The 20,330-nt window shown below is 39.8% G+C and overlaps 1 protein-coding gene across 1 annotated transcript in view; it reads left to right on the top strand.

The window, feature by feature from the left end:
• RXFP2 (relaxin family peptide receptor 2) overlaps positions 1-18,813 on the top strand; it is a gene marked incomplete at its 5' end in the record, with an annotated part of 96,790 nt that extends 77,977 nt beyond the window's left edge. The window contains 2 exons of the mRNA XM_082435345.1: positions 8,698-8,916; positions 12,156-18,813. Of these exons, the coding sequence (XP_082291471.1) occupies positions 8,698-8,916; positions 12,156-12,415 (479 nt within the window). The 3' untranslated portion in view covers positions 12,416-18,813. The remainder of the gene's footprint in view (positions 1-8,697; positions 8,917-12,155) is intronic.
• Between the last annotated feature and the right edge of the window lie 1,517 nt (positions 18,814-20,330).

Raw genomic sequence — 20,330 nt, 5'->3', positions numbered from 1 at the left:
CAGATGCCACGAAGGAGGAGTACAGGATGTTCCAGGAGCCCCAGATCTGAGGACCAGGGAAGACATCCCAGTAGAAATGAATCCAAACGGAGGCCCAGAGGTTGAGGACACATTAGCCAAGTGAAGGCAGAGGTCGTGTTCCAGGAGCTGGAGACCCACAGCCAGGGAACAGGCCCAGATAAAGGGCAAAAGAACTATGGTGTGGAAAAAGAAAAAAAAAAGAAGAACTATGGCATGGCTGGATCTTACAGTTAAGGTGTGGGCGTCACTACAAGGGTTTAGCACACACACATAAACATCATCTATATACACATAGCTTATCTGTGAGAGATGGAGTCCTAGAGCCCGTTCTTTTGCTTAAAAAATATAAGACTATATACTTTTTAAATAATTTTTTTATTTTAGAATATATTTAGATTTAGAGAAAATTTGCCAGGACAGTACAGTTTCCTTATACCCCTCACCCAGGTTCCCCGACTGTTAACATCTCACATTCCTATGGTGCTTTCAGAACATACACTTCTGAACCTTTCTATAAGTCTGTTTTCAGGATTTGTACCAGAGGAACATCTTTAACAGTCATTTTATTTTATTCTTTTTTTTTAACACCTTTATTGGAGTATAATTGCTTTACAGTGGTGTGTTAGTTTCTGCTTTATAACAAAGTGAATCAGCTATATGTATACATATGTTCCCATATCTCCTCCCTCTTGCGTCTCCCTCCCTCCCACCCTCCCTATCCCACCCCTCTAGGTGGTCACAAAGCACCGAGCTGATCTCCCTGTGCTATGGGGCTGCTTCCCACTAGCTATCTATTTTACGTTTGGTAGCGTATGTATGTCCATGCCACTCTCTCACTTTGTCACAGCTTACCCTTCCCCCTCCCCATATCCTCAAGTCCATTCTCTAGTAGGTCTGTGTCTTTATTCCTGTCTTGCCCCTAGGTTCTTCATGACCTTTTTTTTTTTCTTAGATTCCATATATATGTGTTAGCATACAGTATTTGTTTTTCTCTTTCTGACTTACTTCACTCTGTATGACAGACTCTAGGTCCATCCACCTCACTACAAATGACTCAATTTCGTTTCTTTTTATGGCTGAGTAATATTCCATTGTATATATGTGTCACATCTTCTTTATCCATTCGTCTGTTGATGGACACTTAGGTTGCTTCCATGTCCTGCCTATTGTAAATAGAGCTGCAATGAACATTTTGGTACATGACTCTTTTTGAATTATGGTTTTCTCAGGGTATATGCCCAGTAGTGGGATTGCTGGGTCGTATGGTAGTTCTGTTTTTAGTTTTTTAAGGAACCTCCATACTGTTCTCTGTAGTGGCTGTATCAATTTACGTTCCCACCAACAGTGCAAGAGGGTTCCCTTTTCTTCACACCCTCTCCAGCATTTATTCTTTGTAGATTTTTTGATGATGGCCATTCTGACGGGTGTGAGATGATACCTCATTGTAGTTTTGATTTGCATTTCTCTAATGATAAATGATGTTGAGCATGCTTTCATCTGTTTGTTGGCGATCTGTATATCTTCTTCGGAGAAATGTCTGTTTAGGTCTTCTGCCCATTTTTGGATTGGGTTGTTTGTTTTTTTGATATTGAGCTACAGGAGCTGCTTGTAAATTTTGGAGATTAATCCTTTGTCAGTTGCTTCATTTGCAAATATTTTCTCCCATTCTGAGGGTTGTCTTTTCGTCTTGTTTCTGCTTTCCTTTGCTGTGCAAAAGCTTTTAAGTTTCATTAGGTCCCATTTGTTTATTTGTGTTTTTATTTCCATTTCTCTAGGAGGTGGGTCAAAAAGAATCTTGGTGTGATTTATTTCATAGAGTGTTCTGCCTATGTTTTCCTCTAAGAGTTTGATGGTGTCTGGCCTTACATTTAGGTCTTTAATCCATTTTGAGTTTATTTTTGTGTATGGTGTTAGGGAGTGTTCTAATTTCATACTTTTACATGTAGCTGTCCAATTTTCCCAGCACCACTTATTGAAGAGGCTGTCTTTTCTCCACTGTATATTCTTGCCTCCTTTATCAAAGATAAGGTGAACATATGTGTGTGGGTTTATCTCTGGGCTTTCTATCCTGTTCCATTGATCTATATTTCTGTTTTTGTGCCAGTACCATACTGTCTTGATTATGGTAGCTTTGTAATATAGTCTGAAGTCAGGTAGCCTAATTCCTCCAGCTCCGTTTTTCTTTCTCAAGATTGCTTTGGCTATTCACGGTCTTTTGTGTTTTCATACAAATTGTGAAATTTTTGGTTCTGGTTCTGTGAAAAATGCCATTGGTAGTTTGATAGGGATTGCATTGAATCTGTAGATTGCTTTGGGTAGTAGAGTCATTTTCACAATGTTGATTCTTCCAATCCAAGAACATGGTATATCTCTCCATCTATTTGTATCATCTTTAATTTCTTTCATCAGTGTCTTATAATTTTCTGCATACAGGTCTTTTGTCTCCTTAGGTAGGTTTATTCCTAGATATTTTATTCTTTTTGTTGCAATGGTAAATGGGAGTGTTTCCTTAATTTCACTTTCAGATTTTTCATCATTAGGGTATAGGAATGCTAGACATTTCTGTGCATTAATGTTGTATCCTGCTACTTTACCAAATTCATTGATTAGCTCTAGGAGTTTTCTGGTAGCATCTTTAGGATTCTCTATGTATAGTATCATGTCATCTGCAGGCAGTGACAGTTTTACTTCTTTTCTGATTTGGATTCCTTTTATTTCTTTTTCTTCTCTGATTGCTGTGGCTAACACTTCCAAAACTATGTTGACTAATAGTGGTGAGAGTGGGCAACCTTGTCTTGTTCCTGATCTTAGTGGAAATGGTTTCAGTTTTTCACCATTGAGGACAATGTTGGCTGTGGGTTTGTCATATATGGCCTTTATTATGTTGAGGAAAGTTCCCTCTGTGCCTACTTTCTGGAGGGTTTTTATCATAAATGTGTGTTGAATTTTGTTGAAAGATTTTTCTGCATCTATTGAGATGATCATATGGTTTTTCTCCTTCAATTTGTTAATATGGTGTATCACATTGATTTGCGTATATTGAAGAATCCTTGCATTCCTGGAATAAACCCCACTTGATCACGGTGTACGATCCGTTTAATGTGCTGTTGGATTCTGTTTGCTAGTATTTTGTTGAGGATTTTTGCATCTATGATCATCAGCGATATTGGCCTGTAGTTTTCTTTCTTTGTGACATCTTTGTCTGGTTTCGGTATCAGGGTGATGGTGGCCTTGTAGAATGAGTTTGGGAGTGTACCTCCCTCTGCTATATTTTGGAAGAGTTTGAGAAAGATAGGTGACAGCTCTTCTCTAAATGTTTGATAGAATTCGCCTGTGAATCCATCCGGTCTGGGCTTTTGTTTGTTGGAAGATTTTTAATTACAGTTTCAATTTCAGTGCTTCTGATTGGACTGTTCATATTTTCTATTTCTTCCTCGTTCAGTCTCGGAATGTTGTGCATTTCTAAGAATTTGTCCATTTCGTCCACGTTGTCCATTTTATTGGCATAGTGTTGCTTGTAGTAGTCTCTCATGATCCTTTGTATTTCTGCAGTGTTGTTACTTCTCCTTTTTCATTTCTAATTCTATTGATTTGAGTCTTCTCCCTTTTTTTCTTGATGAGTCTAGCTAATGGTTTATCAATTTTGTTTATCTTCTCAAAGAACCAGCTTTTAGTTTTACTGATCCTTGCTATCATTTCCTTCATTTCTTTTTCATTTTTTTCTGATCTGATCTTTATGATTTCTTTCCTTCTGCTAACTTTGGGGTTTTTTTGTTCTTCTTTCTCTAATTGCTTTAGGTGTAAGGTTAGGTTGTTTATTTGAGATGTTTCTTGTTTCTTAAGGTAGGATTGTATTGCTATAAACTTCCCTCTTAGAACTGCTTTTGCTGCATCCCAAAGGTTTTACGTCGTCGTGTTTTCATTGTCATTTGTTTCTAGGTATTTTTTGATTTCCTCTTTGATTTCTTCAGTGATCTCTTGGTTATTAAGCAGTATATTGTTTAGCCTCCATGTGTACGTATTTTTTTTACAGATTTTTTCCTGTAGTTGATATCTAGTCTCATAGCATTGTGGTCAGAAAAGATACTTGATGCGATTTCAATTTTCTTAAATTTACCAAGGCTTGATTTGTGACCCAATATATGATCTATCCTGGAGAATGTTCATGAGCACTTGAGAAGAAGGTGTATTCTGTAGTTTTTGGATGGAATGTCCTATAAATATCAATTAAGTCCGTCTTAAGCTTGTGTTTCCTTATTTATTTTCATTTTGGATGATCTGTCCATTGGTGAAATTGGGGTGTTAAAGTCCCCTACTATGATTGTGTTACTGTCGATTTCCCCTTTTATGGCTGTTAGTATTTGCCTTATGTATTGAGGTGCTCCTATGTTGGGTGCATAAACATTTACATTGTTATATCTTCTTCTTGGATCGATCCCTTGATCATTATGTAGTGTCCTTCTTTGTCTCTTGTAATAGTCTTTATTTTAAAGTCTATTTTTGTGTGATATGAGAATTGCTACTCCAGCTTTCTTCTGATTTCCATTTGCATGGAATATCTTTTTCCATCCCCTCACTTTGAGTCTGTATGTGTCCCTAGGCCTGAAGTGGGTCTCCTGTAGACAGCATATATACGGGTCTTGTTTTTGTATCCATTCAGCCAGTCTGTGTCTTCTGGTTGGAGCATTTAATCCATTTACATTTAAGGTAATTATCGATATGTATGTTCCTATTACCATTTTCTTAATTGTTCTGGGTTTGTTATTGTAGGTCTTTTCCTTCTCTTGTGTTTCCTGCCTAGAGAAGTTCCTTTAGCATTTGTTCTAAAGCTGCTTTGGTGGTGCTGAATTCTCTTAGCTTTTGCTTGTCTATAAATATTTTAATTTCTCTGTCAAATCTGAATGAGATCCTTGCTGGGTAAAGTAATCTTGGTTGTACGTTTTTCTCCTTCATGACTTTAAATATGTACTGCCACTCCCTTCTGGCTTGCAGAGTTTCTGCTGAGAAATCAGCTGTTAAGCTTATGGGGATTCCCTTGTGTGTTATTTGTTGTTTTTCCCTTGCTGCTTTTAATATTTTTTCTTTGTATTTAATTTTTGATAGTTTGATTAATATGTGTCTTGACGTGTTTCTCCTTGGTTTATCCTGTATGGGACTCTCTGTGCTTCCTGGGCTTGATTAACTATTTCCTTTCCCATATTAGGGAAATTTTCAACTATAATCTCTTCAAATATTTTCTCAGTCCCTTTCTTTTTCTCTTCTTCTTCTGGGACCCCTATAATTCGAATGTTGGTGTGTTTATTGTTGTCCCAGAGGTCTCTGAGACTGTCCTCAGTTCTTTTCATTCTTTTTTCTTTATTCTGCTCTGCAGTAGTTATTTCCACTATTTTATCTTCCAGGTCACTTATTCATTCTTCTGCCTCAGTTATTATGCTATTGATCCCTTCTAGAGAATTTTTAATTTCATTTATTGTGTTGTTCATCACTGTTTATTTGCTCTTTAGTTCTTCTAGGTCCTTGTTAAACGTTTGTATTTTGTCTATTCTATTTCCAAGATTTTGGATCATCTTTACTATCATTACTCTGAATTCTTTTTCAGGTAGACTGCCTATTTCCTCTTCATTTGTTAGGTCTGGTGGGTTTTTGCCTTGCTCCTTCATCTGCTGTGTGTTTTTCTGTCTTCTCATTTTGCTTAACTTACTGTGTTTGGGGTCTCCTTTTCACAGGCTGCAGGTTCATAGTTCCCATTGTTTTTGGTGTCTGTCCCCAGTGGCTAAGGTTGATTCAGTGGGTTGTGTAGGCTTCCTGGTGGAGGGGACTAGTGCCTGTGTTTTGGTGGATGAGGCTGGATCTTGTCTTTCTGGTGGGCAGGTACGCGTCTGGTAGTGTGTTTTGGGGTGTCTGTGGCCTTATTATGATTTTAGGCAGCCTCTCTGCTAATGGGTGGGGTTGTGTTCCTGTCTTGCTTGTTGTTTGACATCGGGTGTCCAGCCCTGTAGCTTGCTGGTCGTTGAGTGAAGCTGGGTCTTGGCGTTGAGATGGAGATCTCTGGGAGATTTTCGCCGTTTGATGTTACCTGTATCTGGGAGGTCTCTTGTGGACCAGTGTCCTGAACTTGGCTCTCCCACCTCAGAGGCACAGCCCTGACGCCTGACTGGAGCACCAAGAGCCTTTCATCTACACGGCTCAGAATAAAAGGGAGAAAAAATAGAAAGCAAGAGAGAAAGAAGATATAATAAAATAAAATAAAGTAAAATAATATAAAATAAAGTTATTAGAAGAAAAAAGAAAAAATAATTATTAAGAAAAAATTTTTAAAAAGTAATAAAAAAAAAACACAGAAAAAACGGACAGACAGAACCCTAGGACAAATGGTAAAAGGAAAGCTATAAAGAGAAAATCACACACAGAAGCATACACATACACACTCACCAAAAGAGAAAAAGGGAAAAATATATATATATCTTTGCTTCCAAAGTCCACCTCCTCAATTTGGGATGATTCGTTGTCTATTCAGGTATTCCACAGACGCAGGCACATCAAGTTGATTTTGGAGCTTTAATCCGCTGCTCCTGAGGCTGCTGGGAGAGATTTTCCTTTCTCTTCTTTGTTCGCACAGCTCCCGGGGTTCAGCTTTGGATTTGGACCCGCTTCTTCGTGTAGGTCGCCTGAGGGCATCTGTTCTTCACTCAGACAGGACAGGGTTAAAGGAGCAGCTGCTTCGGGGACTCTGGCTCACTCAGGCGCGGGGGAGGGAAGGGTATGGATGTGGGGCGAGCCTGCGGCGGCAGCAGCCAGCACAACGTTGCACCAGCCTGAGGCGTGCAGTGCGTTCTCCCGGGGAAGTTGTCCCTGGATCACGGGACCCTGGCAGTGGCGGGCTGCACAGGCTCCCGGGAGGGGAGGTGTGGAGAGTGACTTGTGCTTGCACACAGGCTTCTTGGTGGCGGCAGCAGCAGCCTTAGCGTCTCATGCCCGTCTCTGGGGTCTGCGCTGATAGGCACAGCTCGCGCCCGTCTCTGGAGCTCCTTTAAGTGGTGCTATTAATCCCTTCTCCTCGCGCACCAGGAAACAAAGAGGCATGAAAAAGTCTCTTGCCTCTTTGGCAGCTCCAGACTTTTTCCCGGACTCCCTCCCGGGTAGCCGTGGCGCACTAGCCCCTTCAGGCTGTGTTCACACCACCAACCCCAGTCCTCTCCCTGGGACCTGACCTCCGAAGCCAGAGCCTCAGCTCCCAGCCCCGCCCACCCCGGCGGCTGAGCAGACAAGCCTCTCGGGCTGGTGAGTGCTGCTCGGCACCGATCCTCCGTGTGGGAATCTCTCTGCTTTGCCCTCCTCACCCCTGTGGCTGTGCTCTCCTCCGTGGCTCCGAAGCTTCCTCTCCGCCACCCGCAGTCTCCGCCCGCGAAGGGGCTTCCTGTATGTGGGAACCTTTCCTCCTTGACAGCTCCTTCCCACTGGTGCAGGTCCCATCCCTATTCTTTTGTCTCTGTTTTTTCTTTTTTCTTTTGCCGTACGTGGGGAGTTTCTTGCCTTTTGGGAGGTCTGAGGTCTTCTGCCAGCGTTCAGTAGGTGTTCTGTAGGAGTTGTCCCACATGTAGATGTATTTCTGATGTATTTGTGGAGAGGAAGATGATCTCTGCATCTTACTCTTCAGCCATCTTGAAGCTCCTTCCTTATTTTATTCTTAAACTTTCTGACAATAGGCCTGAGATAAATTAATTTTGTGAAATTCTATTTGTATGAATTTATAATGAGATTCCATGGAATATGAAATCTTTTGGATAAAAACAATGGAACACCTTGAATTTATAGAATTTTTCCCTAGACTTCACCAGTCTTACATACAGCCTAATCAGATGAACATTTTTTAAACAACTTTGAAATTATATGGAAATTTTATGTTCACTATAAGGAATAAGATGATCACTTTTAGGATTTTTATGATAGCAAGAATATAACAGAGTGACAAAGAAGTCAGCATTATACGATAATGATAAGTGAGAATCTTCTGAACATATTTGACCCTAAAAGAGTAATTTATATAGTTGAATTTTTAATTTTTCTCTTATTCCTTGTTTTTCTAAAACAAGTCTAAAAGGTTCTGAATTTTAGTTTAGATTACTGTGGGCAATCTGAAGAAAAAATAAAAATGTATTTTAGTCCTATGTATTATTTTTTTAAGACCAAAAAACGTAAGAAATAATGTTTCTGAGGCTATTGTCTTCTTGATATTCCAAGGATATCTTATTCATATTCATAAGTTAAAGGAATAGGGGCATATTGATTTCTTGAGCTGTACATGTGATTACAGTAATCCCTTAAGGTTTGAATTTGCAGAGAACTAAAAATGAAATAGCTTTTTTCCTGCTTTAAAAAAGCTAAAATTTACCTCATGATATACATAGATCTGAATTTCAAAGTCTACAGTTCTTGGAAAAGTGTTTATGTATTTAAAATACATTTTTGATCTGGCAAACCCAATTTTTTAAACTTGTTCCAGTTTATAGCCTTGGATTCAGGGTTTTAGCTGATTTACCACTGGGCTTATACCAAGAATGCTTCCTGGAAGTACAGGGAAGGGGGAGAGACACCATATTGAACATCTACGTAACACAATATTTCTACTGTTGATTTATACACCTGAGATGTTAAGAGGTGTGCTTTTCCCAACAGGTATGAATTTGCTGGCTTTTCTCATCATTGTGTTTTCCTATACTATTATGTTCTGTTCCATTCAAAAAACTGCCTTGCAGACTTCAGAAGTGAGGAATAACACTGGAAGAGAGGCGGCCGTCGCAAACCGTTTCTTTTTTATAGTGTTCTCTGATGCCATCTGCTGGATTCCTGTATTTGTAATTAAAATCCTTTCCCTCTTCCGGGTGGAAATACCAGGTCAGTCCCTTCTGTTATTCCCAAGTATGTTGTGCTTTCTTATGCCCTTTGTTTGACGAGGCGAGAATACAGTCCGTCACATATAGTAAGTTCTTCATAAATACCTACAACTTGAATACAAAGGTTTAGGATTTCCTAAGTGTTTTATAATCAGTATTCTAAGATAGGAACCGGGTAATGGTGCAACCCAGACAAGAATAACAAAAACACAGGAGACAGAGAAAAACTAAGTCTTAGTGTCTTGCTTCCACTTGAGCTAGATAGTGGTGCTTCACCAAGAGTACCTAAAACAAAACAAAATATACATGCCCAGGTTTCACCCTGGGCCTCTGAATTTAGTCTATAGGGGCCAAGGCCTCTACTTGGGTGTTTGGTGATTCTAAGGTGCACAACCCTGGTTAAGAACCACCAGTCTATTTCATGGCCCTAGCCATGTGGTTGTCACACTGTGCCCTGTGGAGGTCTAATGTTCCATGAAAGTGCCTATCTAAAAGGCCACACCCCTACTTCAGCCAAAGAAAATCACCTTTCATTAGTTAGGATTTTGCTTGAAGGCCTTTCTGGGACCTAGAAATTGTAGCCATCCTAGGGTCCACCCAGGGCTTTTGCCCAACCCTCAGGGAAACAAACTTTGGGATCATCTTCAACTCACTTTTTCAGCCTATTGCAAATCTATTTGGAGTGTTCCTCCAGGGCAAGAATTGTCTTCTTCATCTTGGTAGAAGATGTTTTCAGGATTTGTACCAGAGGAACATCTTTAACAGTCATTTTATTTTATTCTTAACTAAACTTTCTGACAATAGGCCTAAGATAAATCAATTTTGTGAAATTCTATTTGTATGACTTTATAATGAGATTCCACGGAATATGAAATCTTTTGGATAAAAACAAAAGAAGTGTCAAGCATGGGGTTGACACATCAGAAGCCCTTATAAAAGAGTGATGAATGTACAAGTAACAAACACCTGCAACTATTTATGTCCCTCTGCCTTGGCAAATGCCTCACTGCAAAATGACATACAACATTTGCAGCATCCCCTTAACCTATGAGCTTAGTCTCACAACAAGGTTTTCTGATAGCAGGGGTAGTAATCATTATTCTTAGAGAGAGTCTAAGACATTTCAGATCATGATGTGGAACTAGAACAGGGAAAAAAATCATGAAAATGTTATTGGGCCACACATTGGTCTTTCTCTACATTTTATAGTTCAGTCCTTTGAGGTTTGTCTTGAATACCTCGGTGCACCTAGGAGAGAAGTCTTTACCACACTTGACTAAGCCCCTCCTCACTTGCCCAACTTCCCATGGTGTTGTAGAAATTGCTACATTCATGGACCTAAATGCCCCCTGTCCTCACCCTCCAAGAACTCTGGGGTCTGCTCCATCATGGTAGGTCACTGAGAGTACATGGGGTCAGCCCCAAAGATAAGCTGGCTTCAGCCCTCCCATCTCAGGACTTACCTGCTAACCTTACATCAGTGAGTCATCCTGAGACGAACAGGAAGTCTCATTCCTGATCACAACCTCCTTTGGGGACACAACAGACAAAAAACAACTGACTGTTCTTCTTCAGTCACAAACTGTTCATATCTAATTTTTTTTTTTTAATTAAGGGAAGATAATCTAGTAATATAAAACTTCATTTAATAAATCTAAGGTATGCTAAATAGAAACATATTTCTTTCATATTCTTTCCAGTTAAAAAGAAATAAGGAAAAGAAAGAGAAGACGGGATGGAAAGGCAAACATAGGAAAAGGAGAAGGGAGAGATCAAAGGGAAGGAGGAAAGGGCAGATAAAGTCAGAGAAGAAATGGAAAAGTAAACTGGAGGAAGAACAGACAGGATGTAGGGAACAGAGCAGGGCTAAGAGAAGAACAAGTAACAGTGTCTGAAGGATAAGAAATTTACAGGATGGGGAGGGAAGGAGATGGTCACAAAGGAGAGGGGGAGAGGAAGGATGCTAGGCTTATGTCCAGCTCTCACCTGAGCTGGCAGTTCTCAGACTTTTGAAGATGGGGGAGGAGACAGCAGAGTGTGGTGGGACTGGAGAACCCCAGGTTCTGAAAATGTGCTGAAAATGGTTGTCCGCAGAGCCGGCCCAGCTCACTGACTTCAGTCATGTAAGTTATCGTCAGCCCCTTTCACAGATAAGGCAGTTGAGGTCTGGGGAGCTTAGGGGATTTGCCCACAGTCACACAGCTAAGAAGTGTGTAACCCTGGGGGCAGGCTCTGTTTAAGGGAGAAAATAGATTTCATCCTAACCAAGCAACCGATGTACCATCGGCCCTCCGTAGCCCTGCATTCCAAATCCATGCATTCAACCAACTGCAGATGGAAAATATTGGAAAAAAATTTCCAGAAAGTTCCAAAAAGCAAAACTTTAATTTGCCTTGTGCTGGCAAATATTTACATAGCATTTACATTGTATTTACAACTCTTTACATGGCTGTACCTTGTATTAGGTGAAGTAATCTAGAGATGATGTAAAGTATACGGGGGGATGTGCATAGGTTATATGCAAATACTATGCCATTTTATTTAACGGACTTGAGAACCTGTGGATTTCGGTGTCTGTGGAGCTCCTGGAACCACTTCCATGGTGGATACTGAGGGACAACTGAATTCAGAAATGACACTGCCATCCAAAGTTTCTTCTCACTTTTTCTGGCATATTTCCCTTAATATTCTATTAGCCTTTGTAAGCCTTCACACAGAAGGAATTCATTGAGTTTGGAGATATATTCTTTTTTGCTCTTCAGATCTTCTGACTGCACTCTGAATATAGCAGCGGGGATATGAGGGCAGGGCAGGAAGACCTTCAGGACTGAAATTCAGACCAAGGTCAGAGCTGACTCTGGACCAGAACCTTCTAGTTCTGGACACTGTCCTATTGATTATGAATTATTTCCTCATTTTCTTATTTTTCTATAAGGAAGGGCAATAAAAACAAGAAAAATACATTATATATCAATTTATAGTTTGTGAAGTGTTTTCACATATTTCCTCCCATGTTGTTTCGTAACAACCTGCGAAGTAGTTTCTGAAACTCAGAAAAGTTGGTGGTAGGACCTTGAATTCGTGGCTCCTATGCCCTTCCAGCAAAGAGATTTTCCATGAGATGAGAGAGAATGTAAACGAACCAGGTAGCCATCTCAAAAATAGCATTGACTATAAAGTGTTATGTGTCTTGTGTCTATGAAAACCTCAACTTTCTTTCACACTTCGTTTCCTTCTCAGAAACAGTCACTTCCTGGGTCGTCATTTTTTTCCTCCCAGTAAACAGTGCCTTGAACCCAATCCTCTATACTCTCACAACCAGCTTTTTCAAAGACAAGTTGAAACAGCTGCTGCACAAACATCAGAGGAAATCGATTTTCAAAACTAAAAAAAAAAGTTTGTCTACATCCATCGTGTGGGCCGATGACTCCTCGTCACTGAAACTTGGGGTTTTGAACAAAATAAACCTCGAGGAGAATATAGTGAAACCAGTTTCCTAGTAATGGTTTTGGAGCACTGGACTTTCAATGGACTACCTAAAACAGCACAGCATTTGGAAGATGACATCTGCAGTGCTTTTCATCTTTACCAACGGCGAACCTTTCTGCACAGAGAGCACGGCAGGATGACGTCAGGCCCTGCATTCCGATGGCAGCTGTACTGTTTACCAGCTGGGCTGAGAACTGTACCTGCGAGTTCTCCTCACCGACATGCCTGAAGTGCACAAGTGAATCCATAAATAGCAGGCTGATAAGCAGTTGTTCTCTAGCTCGCCAAAGCGGCCAACCTACCAGCGGAGGCCCACACGTTGGCGCTGCATGGTCTGTTTTTAAATTGAATTGTGCTGTCCGTAAAATAAAAACAGTCACGACATCTAACTCTAGCGTGGCGGTAATAGCATAAGCCTAACATCTCTCTCCTTGCTTTTTCAACGTCAAATGAAATCATCAGCATCCCGCTGAACTGATAGCGAAGAATTTCCAAGATGTCTACCCACCTCAAGTCCTGCCCTATGGAGGCCCGTGGATTAGCTGCTTTGAAAGCAGAACTTCGTACAAGGTTCGAAGTCTAACATGTGACCAGAGAGGCACGCTGACCATTCGCCTAGTACCATTCACCTTTTCAGCTTGTATTTAATGTGAGAAGAACTGAGCTCTCAAAATATTTTTCTTAAGGTTGCCCATGCCATAAAGGAAAATTGGGCACTCCAACTGCCAAAAACTACATTTTAATGTTTTAAAGTATAATTTCTTAAGAGCAGTATCCCTATTGCTGGCAAGTTCTGCCATCATAGAACACACAGATAAGTGTTAAGGGGGATTTAAGAATACTGGACTCAGATAAATTCCTATTGTTTTTAACAAAAAGGCTGGTAAGTTTGGGTTTGTTTTTTGAAAATGAAAAGTAGTTATGAAGTCCTGGACATGTTTTTATATGGAGAGTTTATATGTGAAAAAAAAAAAGAATCAGGTAAATAAAATTATATTTTGCATTTGTCTATACATTATTTTAAATTCAATAAAGACCACAGATAGGGCTTATTGACTGTTACCCATGTTTTTCTTGGTAGAGAATATAACTAGGAAACACAGCACCGCAGTTAACAAGACACCTCTTTACATTTTTCTTTCTCTTCCCTCCTTTTCCAAAGCATGGAGCAGTAACTTAATTTCTTTACTCTTCACTTCATTCTGAGTTCCTTTAATGAGATGAAATGTAAGCAGCTGACTCAGAACTCCACATCACCTCCTACTGCATATTAAATGAGATGCCCTTTTATCCAGTAGCATCCAGGAAAGAAAGAATCCCAGAGTTTATGCATCACAGCTGTGTCGGTAACTTACCTGTTGTTATCTAATATTGACTAAAACCTTCATGGGAGTTCCTTTATTTTGATCTAGTGAGATATTCCTTACATCAGTGAAATCTTTTCACTGTTATTCTAGAAATAATGTCCCTACCCATTGACTAGGCCACCCTTTTTCCTTATAGTTTCAAATTTTCTGTTTTATCTCCTCACTATGATTAGTTGCTTCCCAACTTGTCTATTTTTTTAAATGTCCTTTGCCAGTCCTTGAACATCACATGATTTATTTCTAATATATTTCCCAACATCAAAAGCATAAATAAGGAATAGACCCTGAGTGTAAGGCGTCTCAATCTTAGCACAGATGTGTCTCCCAGTTTCCCATTCTCAAGCCTCAGGCGTGGGCCGGGAAGCAAGGATCTGGGAACTGTGTTTGTGAATGTCTACACTCTTACTGTTGAGCTTTGGACATGAGGAGAAGCACAAGGTCAGATGCACCAGGGAATTTGGCAGCATATTTCATGGAAAAATGGAAGCTCTATATTGGTCAGCAGCATGACAAATAGTATAAAATTGAATTCTAATAGCTTAGTGATTTACAATCTTACTCTGTACTGCTATATAAATAGAAAACCATCAGAAATATGTTTAATTTTAGCAAATGATAGTGTTTTATCTGGGCTGAGTGAAATCTTTTGTGTTGGGTCAAACTTGTTTTCTAAACCCAGTATTTCTATGTGGTTGTGAAAATACCACCTCTGTTCATGATCCATTTTCCCTGACAAGATAAACATCAATTAAATGTCACTCCAGAATTAAAGAGGCCACAGACTGTGCCATCTCTGAGTAGGAGAGGGTGAGGGCAGATTACCTGATCCGCATCCTATTATGCCTTTGTGTATAACGTATCTTGTCTTGAAAAGAAAAAGATATTCTAAAAAATCAATATGGAACCTCAGACATCAGTACAAAGAGAGGCTTTGTGGTTTATCTGTACTAGACATAGCCAAGCTTTTCTACATCACTTTGTTTTATTCTTAAGTTTCATATCTAATTAAAGTTAAACTAGTTTATGCCAATCACAGTTGCTGAAATAGCTTCTTGATGGTCAGGTGCTTTAAGTGAAATTAGGCATATCTGAGCTTTTGTATAAATAGTAGTATCACCGTCCCCCAATCCCATCTTACACCCCAATTCTGCGGCTTCATCTACCTGGTCTCTATAAAATCAAGGAGCCATAAAAGCAGACCCATCTCCCCAGTGTTTGCCTCCTAAGGATGACTCGGTTGCCAGATCAAATTAGCATTTGGTGATTTGCTACCTATCTACTCATGCCACATTTTCAAGATTTTATCTCACCCCAGGTGATTCTTCACTCTGCTTTACCATCCTCAAATTCATAAGCAGTGCAGAAATCCAGAGAATGCACATGTTAGAGATGAGAAGTGGTAAAGACTTCACATCAATCATATCCACCCTATCGTTTGATAAATCCTCCAAGGGAGTCTGAAGGAAATGTATCTTCCAAAATTAACAAGGAATACATGTAAGACATATTTCTTTTCAGTTTTTGCAGTATAATGTAAATGGGCATATGGTTCTATTTAATACATAGACTTAGGCAACTTAAGAAACAAAACATTGAAGATAAGTATTTGTGTTTTATTTCCTTATTCTGGTAGATAAGAGAATGATTACAAAGATCTCTATGTATCTATTTATATATTTATCTGTTTATGTATGTTTCTGTTTATATGTCAGTTGTCTGACATCTTGTTTATGAAAGACAGAAGGTGTATATTTAATAATGTTTATTATCTCTGACCAGGAAAATGAAATGAAATTAGATGATTCTCCTTTTACATGGCTTTTCAGTGGGAGATCTCAAAGTCCTTGAGAAATACTTCCCAAAGCCCTGAAAGCTAGTTGAAACCTATTACTCCCTGTATTTCATTACTCTAGTCTTCAGGAGATTTCTCCACATGACACATACGGAAGGAACAAATTACAAATGAAGAAATAGAGAACAAAAAGGCCAAGTGACAAAGTTGCAGATCGGGAGTGGGGATCGTCTGCTGTCTGAACAGCCTGGTCCGAGTCCATAGTGGCACCTCCTACCCCCAGGACCTGAAGAAACTCATAACAATTTTGGGTTATAAGCTCATAACCACTTTATACAGAAGAAATTATTTCTGGACTACCTGGGAGCTAGTAAAACGTTCACTTGTTTAGTGATTCCCTGACTTCATGGTGCGAGGGTGTCTGATTCATATAGGTTTTGTAATGAAAGCTGTCTAGTTTCTTGCTAAGACAACACACATTTAATACAAGGAAATACACTGTCAAAAGTAAGGGGGCTGGTGACATAGTTCAAGGTCAGCCATCAACTACTTCCAAGACCCCAGACAAATATCTTTAAATCTCTATCATTCTCTATAACTGACTTTCCTTAAGATTATATCACATAAACTGACGTCTTGGCCCATTTCTGGGAAGATCTATTATGTGGATTAAAACACTTGCTGAAGGTTGATATGGATTAAAAATCCAAAAGTTTACATAAAGTTCAAAGATCATTCAATTCTCAATTTCCCTTTTCTCAGGAAGAATGAATGCGCAGAGCCACCAATGTTCAGAAATCCACTCCTTTCAGTGGATTTCCTTCCAGGAAGCTTCTATTCTGGAAAAAATACTGAAGCAAAGCCTCAGACATTGAAGCTTTTCTAGGACACAGGCACTTACAACAATACAGCAGTAAGTACAACTTAAAAATTAGATGGCCTATTGCTAAGCAAAATCCAGGAATGCAGAGATCAGGATAATTAACAAGCAAACATCTTAACTACAAATCAGACTGATCTCTTCACATAAGTGTATAAATAGGTCTACTATCACCTGCATTATCCTCTTAAACAGACATAGATGCACAGGGATGTCCAGCTCTTATGACTGGGTATACTCCTGGGAAAAATGTTGTTAGGATAAGGAGACAATGACATACCTGATTTGCCTGTGGAACCAGCATAGAACATGTGGTTCTTGACCCAGGGTTCAGCTCCACCTCCAACTTTGCACCATCATCTGTAAACTCCCTCCCCATGTCACCAGCCTCTCCCTCCCTCTGCCAGCTCTTTCTCCTCAGCTCGCAATGCTCAGAATTCTCACTGCAAAGAAGACAATCCCACCATCCTGCACCCTCCTTTAGCATCTGTCTTATTCTCACCTTCTCTTTATAGCTAAACATTTTGAAAGAGTAGTACATTCTTGGTCATCAGCATCTCACCTCCCATGACTTCTCAACCACTGACCTCCACCCTCACCACTCCACTGAGCTGCCCTCATGAAGATCGAATCACTATGTTGTACACATGAAACTAATGTAATGTTATGTCAATTACATTTCAATATAAATAAATAAATAAATTACTTTTTTTCATTGAAGTATAGTTGATTTACAGTGTTTCAGGTGTACAGGAGTCTCTGGCTCTTCCATCACTTCCTGTTCAGGAAGACACATCAGGCCACAGGAGGGTGAGAGTGGAGGAGGGGTAGTAGAATCTGGCTCCTCCAGCAGCTACTGAAGAGGCCAGGGCATGTAATCTGAAAGTGCAGGGTGATTTACTCCCCTCTGAATGAACTTTGTCCATAGGAGAGGGAAGAGAAAAGGGGGCCAGCAGATCCATTTCCACTTGTCCTGCTCCAAGGAACTGTTCCTAGGAATACGTTCCCCTAAAGCCTATCCAGAGACACCTCATGTGGCCAAGTGGGTCCACCTGCCCAGCTGCTCGTCTTGGCTTGTTCTGAAGCTGTGGCATTTGCACAAACCTTGCATTTGCTCCTTATCCTTCTCTGCCTCACATTCCGCTTCTCTCAGCCTCACTGCTCTAGGGTTGGCTTCCTAATAAAGCACTAGCTCTTAAACCTTGCCTCAGGCTCTGATTTTTCTAGGGGATCCAGGCTAAGACATCCCACAAACCAGCAATTCAACTTGCAGGTGTTCACCCTAGAGAAATCGAAGCACATGGGCACAAAGAGATGAATACAGAGATGTTCAGTGCTACAATGTTTGTTCAGTATTTGTATTAGCACAAAAGCAGAGGCAGTCTAACTGTCCTGCAGTAGGAGAATGGGTAAACTATGGCTTATTAATTAAAACAATCCATTATCATTCAACAGTTAAAGTGATCTCATGTATCAAAATAGAGAAATGTCAAGAACGTAATATTGACTGAAAACAGTTATAAAAGATGGAGTACACTATATCATTTACACAAAATTTTAAAACACAAAACAACATATCCCTTATATATCTTATACATGGGAATGATATTCTGCAATTTTAAGAAAGGATTTACCTCTGGGAAAGAGAGAAAAAAATTTTAATCTGTCTTTAACAATTGTTCTAAAAAAAAAAAAAAAAGACCTAAAGCAAATATCACTAATGTGATTATCTGTTTAACTTTGCCAGTGTATATATTGTTATCAGTTATATTGGGTTGGCCAAAAAGTTTGTTCAGGTTTTCCATAGCATTTTACAGAAAACCCGAACGAACTTTTTGGCCACCCCAATATTAGTTCATAAACTTTTTTGTGGTTCCACCATCTTTTAGAGTTAAAATTTAAATGACTCAAGCCCTCATCTTGCATATCATAACGTTAGAATGTCCAAAAGTCTCTTGAAGCGAGGTTTCTTTGAATTTTCAGGGGATTTACAATTGGCTAAATCGGTTCCTGTTCTGTGAGCACTTTCCTTCTCCCCTGATCCCCAGCTCTGGGCCTCCTCTAGCCTCAACTGTCTAGACCATGGGCCTCAGTCCTCCCTCAATATGGTGCCAACACACTCACAGAGCAGAGGGATACTGTAGGGAGGGCTGTGTTATCCCTCAACTCCGTGTACCATTAACAGACTTATAGTTGAGGGTAATGAAGACAGATTACAGTTCAGCTAAAAAAAAAAAAAGAACACAAAACTTAAATGAAGTGTGTTCTAAAAGCTCATTCAGTCATTTCTCTCTCTACATTTAGGCCCACACTGTCTCCATCTTCTGGGGCTTTTCTGTTACACACATACACAGACACACACACACACACACACACACACACACACACACACACACACACACTACACACACACACACACACACACACACACACACACACACACACACACACACACACACCCCTTCTCCCTACCCTGACTGCCAGCCGTTTTATCCCACAAATTCTGTTAATCCCTTCTTCAGAATAGTTTTGTTTTTCACCCCTGCCCCAAACTGACTTTCAAGCCTACCCTGGCTTATCCAAAATATGAATCCACATTGTTAAACAAAGGGCCTTCTATTTAGGATCTCTGCCCTTTGGCTACACGAAACAGAAGGAAAAGCTTTGAAATTACAGGCTTTCCTTTAGCATGAACAAATTTTATGAAAGATAGCTTCCCCCTACAAGTCTTTCTCAAAACAGAAGGAAAACAGTATGAAAATTCACTTTACGTCTGTCCAGAATAAATCTGCAAGGGTGGTGAATCTCCCCCAACGCCCCACCACAGTTTACCCAACTCAGCACCCCTACACATATATACAAGTGCTAAAAGCCCTGAAATCTAGGGCCATTTAGTATAGGGGCAAATAATTCCGTACACCTTAGTTGATACTGAAGAAATATATGCATTCTGATCCAGTATTAGAATTACTGTCCATAAGGATGATGCCTTAGATGTGCATAGCCTTCCACAGTTTACAAGGAACTTTTATATAGAACACAATCTGTAAAGAAATACATAAGGAGACGCAGATAATTTTTAGCAGAACTGAAACTAAAATCCAATTCTCTCGACACAATAAAATTCTTTCCACTCTACCAAGCTGTATCTAAACTTATGTCACCTAGAAAATATTAGATTAGTATGAGTACTATAGAAAGGATAAGGTGAAAAGAAATCTAAAAGATTTCTGAAGAATTCATTTCGAAGTTTAAGCTTTGGTGGACAAATGGTTGTCTAGAACAGTGCCTAATGCATAGTAGGTGCTCAAGAATTTGTTGAATGAATGAATGAAATGTGTATGTCCCTGGCTGCCTGAAATCACTGTTTAGTTATCCAGAATAACCCAAGGGTTTTAGACGGTTGAAATGGTGTTATCCAGGATGGAGGGAGATGTGTTTATATGTATGGAGATATATATATATCTCCAGAAATTCCCCATCTCTATTACTCTCTTCCTTGCCTACACCCTTTGTCTTCAAAGCCACATTAGAAAGTATAGATCATTAATATATAAGAAGACATACCCAGGGGTATAAAAACCATACCTAGAAGAGGACACTGAGATTCAGATAAGATTTTTTCACAACTTTATTACCTACTGAATAGAGTACCCTTTGTGTAATCTTTGGTGAAATCAGACTTTCTTAAAGGAGAGAGCATATGTGACTTCCTTCCTTCTTCCTGGTGCTGAGGGTGAATGTGGCCGTGCAGAGCACAGAGGTAATATAAAGTGAAGTAAAACCCTTGACTTTGATTCACAAGAGGGGGAAAATTTGCTCAGAGAATGGGATGCATCAGAGAACAGACCTCGGTCCCACTCTCAGGAGAGACTGCCCAGTGGCTG

This window comes from Balaenoptera physalus (assembly GCF_965194825.1).
Source record: "Balaenoptera physalus genome assembly, chromosome: 18".
NCBI lineage: Eukaryota > Metazoa > Chordata > Mammalia > Artiodactyla > Balaenopteridae > Balaenoptera > Balaenoptera physalus.
The sequence above is the reverse complement of the archived record's forward strand: the minus strand, read 5'-3'. Positions and strand labels throughout refer to the sequence as shown.